The sequence below is a fragment of the Abrus precatorius genome, unplaced genomic scaffold (assembly GCF_003935025.1).
Source record: "Abrus precatorius isolate BTA unplaced genomic scaffold, Abrus_2018 Scaffold3, whole genome shotgun sequence".
NCBI lineage: Eukaryota > Viridiplantae > Streptophyta > Magnoliopsida > Fabales > Fabaceae > Abrus > Abrus precatorius.
The window spans coordinates 11,205,844-11,223,573 of NW_020874373.1; the positions used below are offsets into that span (position 1 = coordinate 11,205,844).

The 17,730-nt window shown below is 26.9% G+C and overlaps 2 protein-coding genes across 4 annotated transcripts; one reads left to right on the forward strand and one right to left on the reverse strand.

The window, feature by feature from the left end:
* The first annotated feature begins 7,577 nt into the window (after positions 1 to 7,577).
* On the forward strand, positions 7,578 to 9,508 carry LOC113860875 (zeatin O-glucosyltransferase-like). Its single transcript, XM_027493419.1, has one exon. The coding sequence runs from the start codon at positions 8,054 to 8,056 to the stop codon at positions 9,506 to 9,508; it is 1,455 nt and encodes a 484-aa protein (XP_027349220.1). The 5' UTR covers positions 7,578 to 8,053.
* Positions 9,509 to 13,459: 3,951 nt separating this feature from the next.
* Positions 13,460 to 17,567, reverse strand: LOC113860878 (tRNA-splicing endonuclease subunit Sen54). Of its 3 annotated transcripts, XM_027493423.1 has the most exons (6): positions 17,495 to 17,567; positions 15,375 to 15,509; positions 15,136 to 15,267; positions 14,673 to 14,937; positions 14,536 to 14,639; positions 13,460 to 13,890 (listed from the first exon to the last, which is right to left on the reverse strand). In XM_027493423.1, the coding sequence occupies exons 2-6, from the start codon at positions 15,497 to 15,499 to the stop codon at positions 13,752 to 13,754; spliced, it is 765 nt and encodes a 254-aa protein (XP_027349224.1). In that variant the 5' UTR covers positions 15,500 to 15,509; positions 17,495 to 17,567; the 3' UTR covers positions 13,460 to 13,751. The 3 variants fall into 3 exon arrangements, with proteins under 3 accessions (XP_027349224.1, XP_027349225.1, XP_027349223.1); XM_027493424.1 differs by having other exon boundaries at positions 14,567 to 14,937; XM_027493422.1 differs by having other exon boundaries at positions 14,536 to 14,937.
* Positions 17,568 to 17,730: the final 163 nt, after the last annotated feature.

Sequence of the window (17,730 nt, forward strand, 5' to 3'; positions counted from 1 at the left end):
GGCATAAATAATAAAAGCAAACTCAGAAAAAGAAACACAGTGGAACAATAATTGTGAAGTTATCATTCCGGAGAGGGATGTCTTAATATTTGGTAGTTGCCATAAATTATTATAACTTGGTCACAGTTTTCACATAATGATATGAGATCTACTAAGATTATGGATTCAAATAAAACAAAATTAACAACATCTATGAAGTAAGCATTAACTACATAAAGAAAAAAAAAAGTTATTTCTCAATTTGTTCAACTTGAATAATTCAAAAATCAAAACAAATGATATACGTAATTATCAGATTGATCTCAAATGACAAATGGAGAATTAAACTAGTGACAAGTTGATTGTATCTAATTTAATCTTCATCCAAAAAGTCTTCACGTTGACATAGTTATCATTGATGTCAACAAACCTTGTCTTTTTATGCTATAAAATTTAATATGTTCTTACAATTTTTTAAATAAAGTGATTGGATAATAAAATAAGGTCAAATATATGGTTCTCTTTAAAGGAGAAAGTTAGGTATTTTTTTAATACACGAATCAATTGTAACTGTTAATTTTATATTAATAGATAATAAATTTAGTAATTTAATTAAAAAATTAATATTTTCTAATTTTTAAGATAATAAAAAAATTATAATTATTAATTTAACATGGTATAAAATAAGTCTCTCAAGTCTATAGATGCCGTAATAATTACCTAAAATAAATTTTATATAATCAAAAGAATACAGCTATAATATAAATATAGGATGTATTTAATTAAAATATTTTTTATTTTAAAATTGTAGTGAATTTAAATTTAAATCATATAATCAATCTCTATTAAATAATTTTTTATTTTTCTTTCATTACTCTCAAATAAATTGTTAAAAAACTTATAATTTATTTTTTACTTTATATATATATATATATATATATATATATATAATTAAAAGTTAATAATCACATGGTTACTTAAAAAAAGTTATATGTATTTTAAAAAATTTTCCCTTTTATATAAAATAAAGTTATGCATTTTCATTGTTTTAATTTTTATAATATCATTTTGTCACAACTTTTTACCAAATCTATAGTTTTTTAAATCATCCATTCATAATATCAAGATATGAAAATCTTACTCCCAAGTAAAGCCTTAAAAAGCTTATAATTTATACATTAAAGAAGGTGTCCACGTCTATCTTCCTTCAAATTTTCAATCTTATTTTATTTTGATTAGCACACACTTATACCAACTAGTGACCCATTTTAATAGAAAACCAATTTTATAGTACCGCATCATAAAACTACGTTGACGCGTGTACTCTAAGAATCATGTGTTTATCGCGCAGCACACGAGGAATGGATGAAGATCTGAACCATTATTTGGAATCCACGTAGCAATCCATTACCCATATTCTATGTATTGTCTAACATGGAATCTGAAAGTATCATTTTCACGTTATTATTATTTTGAAGCAAAATTGGATTTGGATCCATTTTCTCCACTGATCATAGTACTAATGCCATCACTCAAATAGCATTTAGGCATGTGTCAATTCATTAGAGATCATCTTATGATCTTTATTACAAAATTTAATATCTTTTCTTATATGATATTTCATTATTGAATAATAATATAAAACATATATTGTTAATGCAATTAACTTTTTTATCATAACATTTTATAAAATAACATATAACTTTTAAAATATAATCAATATTAGCATTTATATTAGAATTATATTTACTTTTTTATTATGACCCCTACAATTATTTATTTGTTATTTATGATACATGCATAAAATAAGAATCAGGTACAAAAAGATAATTAAAAATAATATTTAATATCATCTTAAAATTTTAAATAAATAAACAAATAAAAATAAAGTAAAAAAGAAAACAGAATAAAAGGACTAGTCAAGTAAATACTTTAAGAATATCACGACTTTATACTTTCACTAACAATTTTTTTATGCAATTAACGGATATATCTTTTTAATTCAAGTGAAATTTTTGACAAAAATTAATTAAACCATAATAAAGATTTTATTTTTGAAATATAAATTAGAGAGGTAAAATTTAAAATTATATACAATTAAAAAGGTGAATTATTTAAATTAAGATATATTTAATAATTCAAAATTCAAAAATTAAATTTAAAATTACACAAGATGATCGTGCTCATTTCTATATTTTCTTGGAACTTGAAGGAATAATTTTAAATTATTATTTAATTTTAAAATATGTATATATAATAATATATTTGATATTAATTTTAAATTTTAAAATATAAAAAATGATGCGGTTAATTTCTCCCAAGGTGGGGAATAGCCACGTGGAGATGTCTGCCGTCACTGCAAATCAAAAGCAACAAACCACTTTCAATCTCTGCCTTTTTTTTTTTCTCATACTTTTACTCATCAATACAAATATAATTGTACTTGCTTTCATTCAAAACCATTAATATATATATTTTTTAAATAAACAGGAAAATATATTAATATTTATAATTATTAGTATATTTTGTTTTTATTTTATAGATAACTTGTATTAAAAAGTCATAATTCTTTTAAATCCCATCTGATATATTTGTTTTCTGAAAAATTTTAATATAGAGTTCATAAATAAAGCATTCAATCTACTTGTAATTGAAGATCTAAATAAAGAGAGAATTACAATAATGTATAATAATTATAAAAAAATTAAATACACATTTTTGGATATATATATATATATATATAATATTTTTGAATAAACATTTATATAATTTAATAGTTTTAAAAGTTTCACATTTCAATAAAAAAAAAATAAACTTACAATCTTCTTTATTAAAGACCTTTAAAAGAGTTATGAAAAGTATTTTTTTTATTCATCTATATTAGCAATTTGAGTGGTGAGGAGGCTTTTCTCCCTCCCTTTTTTCTGATCAAGACAACAGTAAAAATAAGTTTGAACACCAAAGATTTAACAATAAGAGAAATAGCTTAAATGATGTGACATGATAGGGCTCTCACAGCAAAATTATAGTTCTAACAATGTTTGAGTTTGAATAAATTTATAAAAAATGAATAAAATATTTTTTATAAAATAAAAATAATTTATATTTTAAAGAAATTTTATTTAAATTTTTTAAAATTTAAAAAGATAAATTATTTTGAGTTATTTGAGAAGTTTTATTTATTTTTATACTGATTTTTTTTATAAAGACCTGTGTAAATGTTTACTTAAACTAGACTTAAGTTTAATTACAAAGATAAAAAGTGACAAATAAATAAATAAAGAGACGATGAAGATAATAAAACTAAAAAATTTATTTAATTATACTTTAAATAATTTTTTTAATAAATACTTGTAAGAGTAAAAAAAAATTATTTTTTTATAAATCAAAATTAACTTATGTTTTTTTAAAATTTTGAAAAATATAAATATTTTTAATTTATGATAGAATTATATTTAATTTTTAAAAAAATACTTATTTAGAAGCTTATTTCAAACTGCTTGATAAGAAAATAATTATAAAAAAAATCCATCAATATGAATAAATAGTCTCCATAAGAAAAATGAGAGAAACTTGCCCAAATAACCTTAAATTTATTTTGTGTGTGCTTCAGTACTAAAAAAGTTTAAATTTATTTATTTTGGTATGATTTAAATTTATCTTATTTTTGGGTCCACATAATTTAAATTTACTTAAGTTAAGAAATCTACATGCCCACGTGTTGAAATTGAGGGTAGCTCACTCACCACATCTTGAAGCAAAGATGTCTATCACAAAATTAGAATATATATACAAAAAGTTAAAAGGGTCCTATTCTCTTTCATTTTCTTTAATATTATTATAAAATAATGTAAAATCTCTATTAATATATTTTTAGGAAATAAAATTATAATTGTTAACAATTTCTAATATAATGAACACAACAAAAAAATTTAATTTTGAATGAAATTGACAACTCTAGTTACATTTGTTCATGAAAATATTTATAAATTAACAAATTGGAAGGATCTCAAATTGTTGGTAAATTGAGATAGAAACTAATTTATAAATGTACATTTTAAAAGACTAAAGTAAAAGAAATCATTACTTTTAAGGAATAAATTGTATATTATTTCTAATGTAAATGAATTTATGAACAATGATAAATATAAATAACTTTTTAATAATTTTACCACTTTCTATAATTTAGAATTCTTTTTAAAAACTAATTTTAAATATTTTTTTGATTAATTTATAATTTTAAAAACAAAATTTTATATGAACTTTGGAATTTATTTTATTTTTTATGCTTTATGATTAACTATGAGCGTTTAAAAATATTTATTCTTAACTTTAACAGTATTAATGCAAAAGTTATTTTAAGAAATTTGTATCTGCTAAATAGATAAAAGTGACTTGTACTTCATAACAATAATTTTGTTTTGTTTTATTTTATTCTGTGAGATCAAATATATAAATTATACAATACTATTAAGATCATTTAAAAATTAAAGTATTTAGCATATAATTTACTATATTTTTTAATAATTTTATTTAAGGTTATTATAATTATTATTTTATCCTTTTTTATTATAGTAAAAATTATATTATTCACTTTTTTTATTTTTGTTTTTAGCGATTTGTAAACGTATCTAAACTATTCTAGTTAGTTTTTTGTCATCTATTTTTAGACAGTTATTATTTTAAAATGTTTCACATAATGAAGATATATTTTTTTAAAAATGATTATAATTTAAATATCTCATAAAAATTAATTTATCCGTAGATAATTTTCTAATGAAAGTCACAAAAGGATAAATATTAAAAGCTAAAAATTAAAATTTAATAATGAAACAAGTAACTTTTATGCAAATAAACTTACTTATCAATAGTTTTTCTTTTTCTCGCATGAAAGATTGTGCATAAGTTGCATAAATTAATACAATATGTAGGTACAATATTTAGTAACATAGGCATATAGTTTATAATTTATTCTTTAAGTTAAAATTAGCATATGAAAAGTTACTAGTAACATTTGATTTATTGAAAATAAACTTTTAATAAAAATGTTCCACTTCTAGATAATTACTCACACGAAATAACACTTTTTTAATTATTTTATACATTTTAATTAGTTATTAATTAGACTTAATAAATAAATTTAACTCAATCAATTAATTATAAATTATAAAATTTCAGTCAATTATAAATATTTAGCTAATTTTACAAAATAAAATTGTAAATTCAATGTTGAGCTTACATGATCAAATCAGGTTAACAACTAGTAATTTGATTAAAATATATTAATAGTATAAACATTAAAATTGTGATATAATAAAAAATGATTATTTTTATAATAAAAAATTATAAATATGTAAATTATTGATTCATGTGAGCATTATAAAGATGGATTGAAACATGAAATGATGGATGCGATGGGACAGGAGAAAAGCTAACGTTGGACCATGACAGTGTACTTCTTGCATGGTGGGATGGAATGAAGCAAGAGATGAGATGGGTCATAGCATCCCCTTTACACATCCTCTGCATCAAAAGTAAGCTGAACCTGTGCCCAACATTTCCTGCAATTCATTTCTCTTTTTCCTTTTCTAATCATTTCAACACCAAAGTAGAAGATGGAATATCATCCCCAAATGGCCTAAGCAGTTATTGCAGATATTAGGGACTGTACTCACTCAAGTTTAGTTTCAGTTTTTTTTTCAATAAATAATTTTGACTTGTTCAAATTAAGTTAGAGAACAAAACTACTGATTGCTAAATAACTAAATCTTATTCTAATGAAATGTAATTTGTTAAATAATTAAATTATAATTTAGAAACTAAAATTTCAGCTGCTAGAATTTAGATATCAAAGTTTTAGTTGTTAATTAAAATATATTTTTAATATTAAAAAATTAGTTGCTACAAGTTAATTCAAGTGTAATTTTGAAATTTAGAAACTGAATTTTCCATCTCTGGTTGAAGTATATTTGAATGACGGAAATATCAGTTCGCATGCATTTATTGAATATACGCATGTATATTCATGGATATTAGATTTAAAACTTATATTATTTAATTTTTATAAAATAAAAAATATTAATTTAATTGTTAAATTGTTTTATATTATTTATTAATTATATATCAAATTTTATAATATTTGAATATTTATAGGTGTACATGTTATCTAAAATTTAATATTTATTTATATTTTAAAAATATATTATTCGTTGAGATTAAATAATGTGATAAAATACTAAATAGTTTATATTGATAGTGTAAATACTAAATTTGTTGTTTACTGTTTAAGAATTTTGTCATAGTATAAAAAAATGAATACATGATCACGTGCCTATGTTTCTTTGTCCTTACGGATTAACATTTTGTTCTATAAAACGTGTTTATCCCTTTCAAACGATAAAACTTATTTGTCTCAATCCCAAAGATCCCTATCAAATTCATATCGATTCAACCATTTTTTCAACTTCAATTTGTTTCATTTTTTTAATTGATGCCTTATCACCTCACCGAAGGTTAACAATAAAAATAAAATAAAATATTCACCCACGTAAAATAATAGCAACAAGTTCAAAAATAATTAAAAAATGACTTTAATTTAATTAATTACTTTTTCATGTTTTCTGTATTAATAGGATGTTTAGATTTAGTGTAAGATTACATCAGTGTAAGAAAATTCTATATATATAAATAAAAGTTATATAAATCATGAAATTATTCTTTAAAAATAAAAATAGTTAGAAAGCACATGACATGGTTGGGAGTCACAGAGATGTGTAAAGGCATCTTTCCATGTGAGTGAATACTAAGAGTGAAAATAATATTATAATAAATGTAAATTTCCTAAAACGAGGTGGGGTTCCTTCAGAAGTACAACCACCACTTGGCACATTAAATAATTTAGGGATGACTCATTACAACCTTAGCTTTCATGCCAACGTGATTTTTTATTTTTTATTTTAAATTAGAAGTAAAAATTATTTTTTTATAAATATTAAATCTTATTAAATTTTGTTAATGAGTTAACTAAAGTAAATATAAAATATTATAAGAATTTTTTAAAAATTATAAAGTTGAACTAAAAATATTTATTATGACATGTGGATAGTGGGCATAATAATAAATAGCAGTATCTTGCAGCTATGCTACATAGAGAGTAGGCACCTCACATTCCTTTCATCAACTGTATCAACTGCATACACTCATTCTCTGCTTCCTCAAAACATAATTTCTCTCCTTTTATTTCCATTGTCAATTCCATGCACACACATCACTTCTGTAACATATATAAAATCTACACTTGGATAAATTATTAATTTCTAAATTTATTTATTTTTTATAAATAAAATTAAATAAAATATTTAAAGATTAATAACATCTTTAAACTTAAAATCTATAATATTTGGCTATTAATTTCAAGTATGTAAATTTTTTTATTTAGATCTCAAATATTTTTGTAAGAAAAATAAGCTAATTTAAATAATATAAAATTATTATAAGTAACCAATTTTTAAAATATTTGATATAAATATATATTCAAAATTTGAATTTAAATTTATTAATTAATTTTTTTTTCATATTAATTGATATTTTGGGATACCGATAAGGCTTAATTTAAATGCGATGACTTTTAAATCTCTTTATTTCAACAGCTAAGGTTCTGAATACACTGTACAATGAAGCACATTACACGGCCACATGATTAGTTATTCCAAAGAATTAAAAGGATAATTCGGCAAATTTGTTATTGGTACTGATTAAGTTATTTATAATTTTTTTCTTGATCCTTGTGAAAAAAATCTTAAAGGACAATCAATTTTAAAATGAAAGAAATAACAATTAAGATAATTTGTAAACACAAAATATTAAAAAAATACAGTTATCTTTATTAAAATTAATTCATTAAATAATAAATTATATAGTTTTGGAAATTCGAATAAAATTTGGTTTTGGAGATAAAAACGTGGGCGAAGTGATGTCCCAACATTGATTTCCTTTCTATAAATACCGAACATACCTACCTAACTAGCATTACACACAACAATTACCTACCTCAGCCACAAGAAACAATTGTTGAATGGCTTCTTCTAGCTATGAAAGTTCACCAATGGCTTCTAATTTTTGCAGCCATGAAAAAGTGCTTAGCAATGGAACGTTCCATCCAACACCAGTGGTAGTTGTTGTTGTGCCTTTCCCAGCACAAGGGCATCTGAACCAGCTTCTTCATCTCTCACGCCTCATCATAGCATATAACATACCTGTTCATTTTGTAGGCACACCCACACACAATCGCCAAGCCATAGTTCGTGCACAAGGTTGGGACCCAACTTCTATTTCAAACATTCATATTCATGACTTGAAGGTTCCTCCTTTTGTTTCCCCTTCTCCTAATCCATATGCTCAAACAAAGTTCCCTTCACATCTTTTCCCTTCTTTTGAGGCCTCAACAAGACTTCGTGAACCCGTGGCTTCACTTTTGCAATCTCTTTCATCTAGGGCTAGAAGGGTTGTTGTCATCCATGACTCCCTTATGGCTTATGTGGTGCAAGATGCTATTCGTATACCCAATTGTGAGAGCTACACTTTCCATAGTGTCTCTGCCTTCACCATGTTTTTGTACTTTTGGGATGCAATGGGGAGACCCCAAATAGAAAGTTCTCACATCCCTGAGGTTCCATCTCTTGAAGGGTGTTTCACAACCCAATTCATAGATTTCATCACTTCACAATATGAGTTCCATAAGTTTAGCAATGGAACCATTTACAACACCACAAGGGCAATTGAAAGCCCTTATATGGAGTTAATAGAGAGGATCATTGGTAGCAAGACTCATTGGGCTTTGGGGCCCTTTAACCCTTTGTCCATTGAAAAGGGTGTGTGTGAAGGTAAAAGGCACTTTAGTGTTGAATGGCTTGATAAGCAAGAGCCAAGATCAGTTATGTATGTGTCTTTTGGGACAACCACATGCTTCACTGAGGAACAAATAAAGGAACTTGCAAGTGGGTTGGAACAAAGCAAGCAAAAGTTCATATGGGTAGTGAGAGATGCTGACAAAGGAGATGTGTTCAATGAGGAACATGGAGTGAGAAGTGTTGAACTTCCAAAAGGGTTTGAAGAGAGAGTTGAAGGCATTGGGTTAGTTGTGAGAGATTGGGCGCCCCAATTGGAAATTCTAAGTCACATTTCAACTGGGGGGTTTATGAGTCACTGTGGTTGGAACTCTTGCATGGAAAGCATCACTATGGGAGTGCCAATAGCAGCATGGCCTATGCATTCTGATCAACCTAGGAACAGAGTTTTGGTGACTGAAGTGCTTAAGGTTGGTTTGGTTGTGAAGGATTGGGCCCACAGGGATGAGTTGGTGACAGCATCAGATGTTGAGAATGCTGTGAAGAGGTTGATGGCAACAAAGGAAGGTGGTGAAATGAGACAAAAGGCAAGGAACCTGAAAAATGCCATTCTCAAGTCCGTGGATGAAGGAGGTGTTTCTCGTGTGGAATTGGATTCATTCATTGCCCACGTCACTAGATAGTTTGGTTTTGGTCCAATTAATGTCAATCACAAGCTAGGCGTGTTGATAATAATAATATATAATAATAATAGTAATATATAAATATATGTATACTTGTAGTGGATATGGTATATACCATTCACACTACATTAAGTGTATGCAAAGATAAGGTTCTTAATCTGGTATTTTTTAAACTAGTATTTTTGTCGTGTCAATATTTGTAAAGACACTCAAGTTAGATTTATATGAACATGATGTTTTTCATTTTAATAATCAATTATTTTTGCCTTTGAACACTTAAATGATTGTACCAACTTTTTATTGTTAATTATTTGTTTGTTTGATTTGTCCAAAGAAAAATTAGAACGCACCAGCTATTGTATTTCTTGTACACTTTCTTTGTTACAGAGTGAATTTCACGTCAATCACACGACAAAATAAGTACAAAATTGTTTAGTAAAAAATCATATGAATTGGACTTAATGATAATGTTTATGAAAGACTGTATTACTAATAATAAAGATAATTTATCTCCGACCTAATTGTTGTCAACATCACAGATTCTGAACCATGACATCTTAATTTGTTGTATCTGATCTGTTTGAAGTCTATCTTATTCTGCTTTTTGTTTGACTTAGTCATATCTTATTTTTGGTGTAATTTTGAATTCAAATGTGATACTTTATCCTTATCAAGAATCAAGATAGTTGACTATTCTCTATTCTATGTACAACTGGATAGCTCAGAAACGTGAGTTAAACCCACTTTTATTCCAAATCTTCATATGGTATCGAATATGAAGGTCATCGTAACTTCGTAAAATTTTTAATAAAATTTTATTATTTAATATGATGAGAGAGCACTACTTACTAAAACTAATTGTTTCAGTATATATTGTATAGATATAGATTAAATTAATCTTAATATAAATACTTTTACTACGTTCTGCTCTCACGATATTTTTTTTTCTTACCATTCCTGCCGTCTCACTTATAGAACCCTTAATATTAGAGCTGTCAAAATAGATCAAAGTCCTGAGTTTTACCTTATTAACCCTTAATATAACCCTATATTTCTTAAAGTTATATGGTTAGTGGGTTTATATTAGCCCTAAATCCTAAAATAAAAAAAAAAAAAGTAGACTAAGATTGAGATTAGAGCTGAGCTATCTCACTTATTTTGCAAAGTAAATAATAACTATTATATCATTTTTTATAATATTTATTAAATTATTTTATTTAAATAAATTAAAAATTATATTTAAAATATAAAAAATAATTTTAAAAATAAATTTTTTTATTCAATATATTAAAATTTTATCATAAAAATAATATAAAATATAATTATATTATAAAATTAAATTAAATTTAACTTTTGCATTTGTTTAGTTTTATTAATTAAATTTAATATAGTATGTTAGTAATTTATAATTTTAATTAAGAATAAAATATTCTATATCTAACGGGATTTAATTATTTGTTCGAACGTAATTTTTATAATATTAACGAATGGCTCGAGGATGATTTTTTTCCTGTCTTTTGGTACTTACGCTAGGACATTTTCTCTTGGATACGATGTCGTTTTTATTGAATGAGATTTTCCTTTCGTCATTGACGAGGCGATAGCTTTGTTTACAATTGGACAGCTGTCATTTCATTTTATAATTATATGTTAACTTATTACTTATAATATATTATATTAATAGTATATTTAAGACTTATTGATTTGAGCACAGTTTAATTTCAGTCAAGTTACCATTTGAATAACTAAAACATTGAATTATAAAATAAATTATCTCTTTGTTATCAAGGGAAATTAAGAAAGTGAAAGAAAGAAACATGTCACCAAGCTTTTAGGCTATTATATTTATGTATGGTTTGCAATATGCTAATAAGGTTCCAGAGTGGTTAAAAGCTTGTACGCAATTGAACCTCAGGGTACATATCTATAGTTTATATAATTTTATAAATAAATATTTTAAAATTTATTTATAAAATTATATAAAAAATTATTAAAATTATATAATAATCATTATTTTTATTAATTTTATTTAATAACAACAATCATTATAAATATTTAATATTATATAATTTTTTTAAAGTAATTTTATTGGACTACAAGTTTATTATAAAAAATATTATATAAAATAAATACTTTTACTAAATATTCTAATAATTATTGTAATTCATATCAAATTTTCTTAAATTTAATTTTTTAAGAGCATATAAATTTTTTTGGCCCACAAAACTCTCACCCTAACCCTAGTATTGTAGGCTTTTTGGTCCTATAGACTTATAAATTAGTGAGCTTTTTAGTCCGCAGGACTTTTTTGCCCTAACCCATGTGGGTTAAGGCTAGGAATAAGATTGAGTCAAATAGATTTTTTGACAACTCTACTTAATATAGATTAATTTCAAAAATTTTACAGTCATTTTTTTTTATTCACTCAATTATGTGTATCTGTAACGTAATATTTTATTGTTATTTATTTGTTTTGTTTTTTTTTATTCGTAGGAAAAATTAGAACAAAAATATTAATAACCTATTATTTTATGTTTTCCTTTTAATATTTTTTTATGTTAAATATATATATATATATATATATATATATATAAACTTACATATAACAATTAATGAAATAATAAATTATAACATGTTAGATATAAGTTAAATAAAAGACTTATATTAAATATAAAAGTATGGAGAAGAATGATTTAGATTGGATGTAAAAATTTTTAGACTTACACTAGTGTAAAAAAATCCTCTCTTTAAAAGTATATATATATATATTCTTTATATAAATATTTTTAACACACTTCTTACTTTCTTTTTTACAATTTCTGCCATCTCACTTATAGAAGTTTTTCTAAAGATCAATCACATAAATTTATGTAGGAATTTTATTTATTCACAAAGTCGTGTGTTTGTGACCTACTCTAATTTCTTTTAGCTGAATTTTTAAATAAGTAAATGTAATGGAGAAGTTTTAAAGTTCCAACAACTTATAACACAATGCTATTTAGATTATTACAAACATGGATTAACCGAATTTTTTACCAACAAGAACTTAATAAAAAATTGAACTGACATCATTAAAACCTTTTCAACTATAAAATTGTCATATAAAATTTCAGTAAGATTGTAGGATTCTTGAAAGAAATTTAACTTACCTTCTTATCTGATGTCGTACTCCACTCTTAGGAAAAGCTAAAATGTTCGTGCACGAAGTTAAATCATATGTACAAAACTACATTCAGGATCGTATTTTTAGAATTAGCACATTGTTCAGTGGTGTGTCTTTTTTTTGCAATTAATTCTTGAAGTTCTCACCAAGAGTTAAACAATTTTTAATTATAAAAAAAAAAAAAAAAAAACCTTTATCTTAAAATCTCACCTTCACAAAGGTATAAAAAGGTCATTTAACGGTAAAGAACCCAAAACAAGTGTCGTACGTGTTTGTGGACTAATATTGTCGACTGAGCAGAAAGCACTCGCACCGTCGCATGTCACAACTGCAAATTGCGAGTACCCTTGCTCACACCTCATGCATCTATGTTTCACCAATTTCTTTTACAGATGGTACATAACAAACCAAAGAACATTAGGGATATGGAATTTGAATTTTCTAAAACTGCTGTACGAAAAGTAGGTCAGATTATTTTAAATTAACATAAAATCTTATGGATTCCACTTTTACAAAGTGAAAGATCCAGGTTACAAAGTAAAGTGACGACTTAAAGACAATGATTAAAAATTAAACGTTCGAGATTTCAACAAATATATAATTTATTACATACGTTCTTGTATTAAATTTAAAAAACTATAAATCTTTACTTTACTCTCTAAAGATAATATCTCAAGCAAAATCGAAAATTTTTAATAGTTAATTACATTATACTTTAAGTTACTCTCTAACCACAAGTTCTCCAGTGATGTACATCATCAATCAAACAGAATATTTTTCTTGTTCTGTGTCTATAACACTAACCCAGCATGTATTGCTACATCATTGCCTTCAGCTTCTGGTTATGGTCAACAATGACATGCTGCTGCATCAGAATCATGATCAATTTGACCAAAGTCAAGCTTCAGATGTTATCACCACGGCCCTTTGCTGGACAAGGTCATCTTAACCACAGCTTCTGCAGCTTTCTCACAACATCATTGGATCCTACAAGCTACAACATCCAATTCTCAAGTTACAATCCTTAGTTTCTTTTTCCCCCAAGTCCCAGAGTGGAAATGAAGGATTGTCACCAATATTTCAGGGGAGAACAGGAACCTCCACCTTGTCAAAGGAAAAGAAGCTGACCCTTCCCTCTGCGACCAGGCAGATTTTCAAAGGAATGTTACCACATTGTCTCTGAAGGGCTTGAATTTCTGCCCTAGATGGTGGATGACCCCTAATAGAAGATAGATGGTATAACTGATTAAATAATTTCCATAACCAGATGAAAAAAAAAGGATGAAAACAAATAAAGAAGATTAGAGCTAAGGAAAATTTTGCATAGTTATTAATTGATAAGGATTGAATAATCGGTGTGGTTTTTTTCAGGTCATTTTTTGAAACGAATAACATACTGTGTGCCTAAATGATCCTAATAGATAAATAACTTCATTAGCTAGTTCCTCACTCTTGTTCCCCGAAGAAGTAGCATCATTCCAACAAATGGCGACAAATTTCTCAAAGAATGTTATGAAGCACATTTAACTGACAACATAAAATTGAATTTTCCTCTTGTCATTGCCTTTATCAATTCTGAAAGTTTCATGTGAGACATAAAATTGCAACATTGCATCCCATCTGCACTTTGCAACCCCTGCCCCCAAAAACACACATGCATGCACACAATGAAGTAGCATGTCAGTGCCCGCACACAAGGGCTTCTATCAGTGAGTGCAAAATTGTAAGTGATGATATGCTCAAATTCCAGAGTCACATTCTCACTTACTCCATAATTTTTTGGATAACAATGTAAATATCACTTATCAATTAAATTTCTGAATCTCAACAATCATACTGATACAATCAGGGATGTAGTGGTTACCTAGACAAGTGCAGTAGAAAACTTGGATCACCTGGAGAAGATTTTCTAAACCTGCTGTTTGGAAGATAAACATCAAAATCTGGCCTCATTTCATTAATCTGCAACTGACCAAAAAAATTTTTGATGGAAAGCTCAACTTCAGAACCCATGTCTACTACTTGTTTTCTTTCTTCTGTGACTTCAAGAGTGACAGATTTATCAGAACTTCTAATACTCTTCAAACTCCAAGCAGCACCATGCCGCCCAATTATGAATCCAAGAGACTTGAGGTGCCTGTAAACCTCAAACAGCTCCCAAGAACATCCACTCTTCCTGCCAGCTACCTTTTCATATATTTCTGTTAATGACATGCTTCTACCACCATTATCTAAGAGATCTAAGGCTCCTAGTTCCATAAGATACCTGCACAATCATACTTTACATGAACACAATTTTTCAAAACATATTACAAAATTTAATATATACTTTTACTCACAAACAATATAAGCTAATAACATAATTTATTATTCAGAGAAAGTTACAGCTTTAAGAATTATGTGACTCTTTCCTACTTCTGAATGGCACAACAAAGAACATATATAAAGATGGCATATCACCTACAAAGTCTCCTCAATTGAAGAATAAATCTTGCCGTTGCGAACAATTCCAGTTGTTACCCACATTTTCCCATTCTTCTCAGTGACTTCAGCCATTCCCATCTCTTCATTCCAAGTGCTTTTGGATTTCACATTCCTGGCAAGTGAAATGCAAAAGCTTCACTTTGAAAACTATACTTAAGCGGGGGAATCATAGATATCATACCAGTAAGTAACTAATTTACAGTATAAAAAATACTTGACCTGAACTGCAACTTTGGCATAGAACCAGATGAAAATTGAAGGTCCTCATCCTCACTTGCATTTTGCAAATAGACCTCATCATCACTATCTTCACTTGAAGAACAACCCCTTGTCTTGCCTTCCATAGGTCAAAAGCTGTAACTTAAAATATAACCAATTAATAGGGGGACCAAAAATCAAGAAACATTTTGTTAGCATTGTAGGCAGAGGTCAGGCTAGTAATACTAATACAAAAGAACTCAAATGTGAGAAGCAGAACAAGTGCTGGACTAGCCTTACCTAGTGGAGCTTGCCTTCAAAACATCTATATTAATATATTACAAGCTTTCCAAATTTACATAACCACAATATACTTTCACAATATGGTTAGTGATAAACAATATATGTGTTCAACCACCATACATACATATCATGATACGTTAAAACAGTTTATTTATGAAGAAAATTAAAGTATTGGAGTGTACCAATACATGATACAGTCTCCTATGATTATTTAATACAAACCAACTTGATCACTAATTAAAACATATCTCTGATGCTAGAGAGTACAGTATCAATCAAAGGTGCTTGGTACTGATCTTATGTTTGACAAAGGGGAGTCATGGCAGCTCCCCCAAAACTTGTCAAGATTTTTAGAGATAAACGAAAGAAAATAATATTGGCTCCATGAAATGTAAGTTACAAAAAAATAATAGTGATGCTAGCCGTCTAGCCCATTATTTTTCTTTGTAAGTTTTACATATTACAGTTCTGATACAAACTAACACAATTTAGCAAATAATTTCATAACTACCAAACTAGCAACAAGCAATTGATCTTGTGTTGAAGAAACACAGCTTTATCAAGCTCAGAGGAAAAACATCAATTCCAATTGTCCAAAGTAAGAACTCAAGGGAACACAACTAACTAAGTTTCTAAAACTTAACATTGTGACAGCCAGCAGCAGAGTACAACAAAATTTGTTAAAGTAATGGCTAACATAGAAATCAAGCAGGATCTAATAAATAACAAGAAAAATTTCACAACAAATCAAAGACCATATAAAAATGGCATAGTTAAATCTGACAAATATTATACTTTTATACTTTTGCTTGTTTATTTTCTTGGAGGTACTGCACCATTGTTAATTGATTTTAGTGACTGCCTATATTTAGAATAGATAAAAATATCTAAAAATATTATCTTACCATTTCTAATTTTCTAGGATTAATTTATTTATATTATAATTATCTCTTAGGATTTGGAATCCTGTGTTTTACGTGTTCCATTAGTATCCAAATGCAGCAATAAAATTATAACAAATGACCTAGATTCCAATATGTAGAAAACCTGTAGTTAATTGAAAGCCATGGATATCCTTGGAAATTGGAATGGGATTCATAGCTGAAAATCTCCTCCTTTCTTTGATAGGCATAATAAATTTGACTAACAAGTCATCAATTCTCCAAAACTTGATTAAAACATTTCGTATTATCTTAACAGGGGTATAATTATATCATAGTATAATTAGGGTCAACACAGATAAGGCCAAGAATAAGAATTTGTACAAATAAATACTAATTAAGGTTTTGTTTTTCTCATGTTAAAGTTAATGGTGTCCATAAACATCTAATCCCATCTGAGAGAAGTAATCTGGTAACCATAATATCAGTCCCATATGGTATAGATGATGTGAGTGGGGGAACTTCTGAAACCCTTTAATAAGTTGCTTGTTACAAGCACTCGATTATACTAGCTAGAAGATATCAAATTCAAATAATATACAAGCAATTTTGTAAAAGAAAATAAATGAAGAACAAAAATGGTCTTGACCAAAAACAGAATTTAAATGACGTATAGAAGTTGTCCCAGAGCATCATCTTAAAGATCACATTCAAGCAATTACACAAAACCGATATTTAAACAATATCCGCTACACACTAAAAAAGGAATGCAGCGATAACAATGACTAAAAACATACAATTTAAGCCCAAATCACGGAAGACCATTTATTTAAATTATAAAATGAAGAACTACGAGGGACACATTAAAAGATAGATTCAAGTTCAGATGAAGTCACGAGAGACCAAACAGTTTCATTAAATGATGAATAAAATGCATAAATGAGAACAAGGCATTACCTGTGCTTAGTAACTGTCACCACCTTTCTGCAATCCCAAAACAAACACAAGGCATAAACACAAACACCTCACAGGCAAAAATGAAACCAAAACGCAAGGGAAAGCGGTAGAAAACCAAAAGAGAAACGCACCTTAGTTTGGTTGCTGCAAGCGAAGCCAGTGTTCAGCGACTCTAAACCCTTACAGGCTTACACGACACAAGACAAATAAAACAGGGAAAGTAAGAAAAATTACTG

Excerpts from the sequence above, each read along its gene's own strand:
- LOC113860875 (XM_027493419.1), top strand. The coding sequence starts at position 8,054 with ATGGCTTCTTCTAGCTATGAAAGTTCACCAATGGCTTCTAATTTTTGC.
- LOC113860878 (XM_027493422.1), bottom strand. The coding sequence starts at position 15,499 with ATGGAAGGCAAGACAAGGGGTTGTTCTTCAAGTGAAGATAGTGATGAT. Across the intron at positions 14,938-15,135 it reads TCTTCAATTGAGGAGACTTT|GTATCTTATGGAACTAGGAG; the intron begins GTAGGTGATATG and ends ATGATTGTGCAG. Across the intron at positions 13,891-14,535 it reads TTTCTACTGCACTTGTCTAG|GGGTCATCCACCATCTAGGG; the intron begins GTAACCACTACA and ends ATCTTCTATTAG.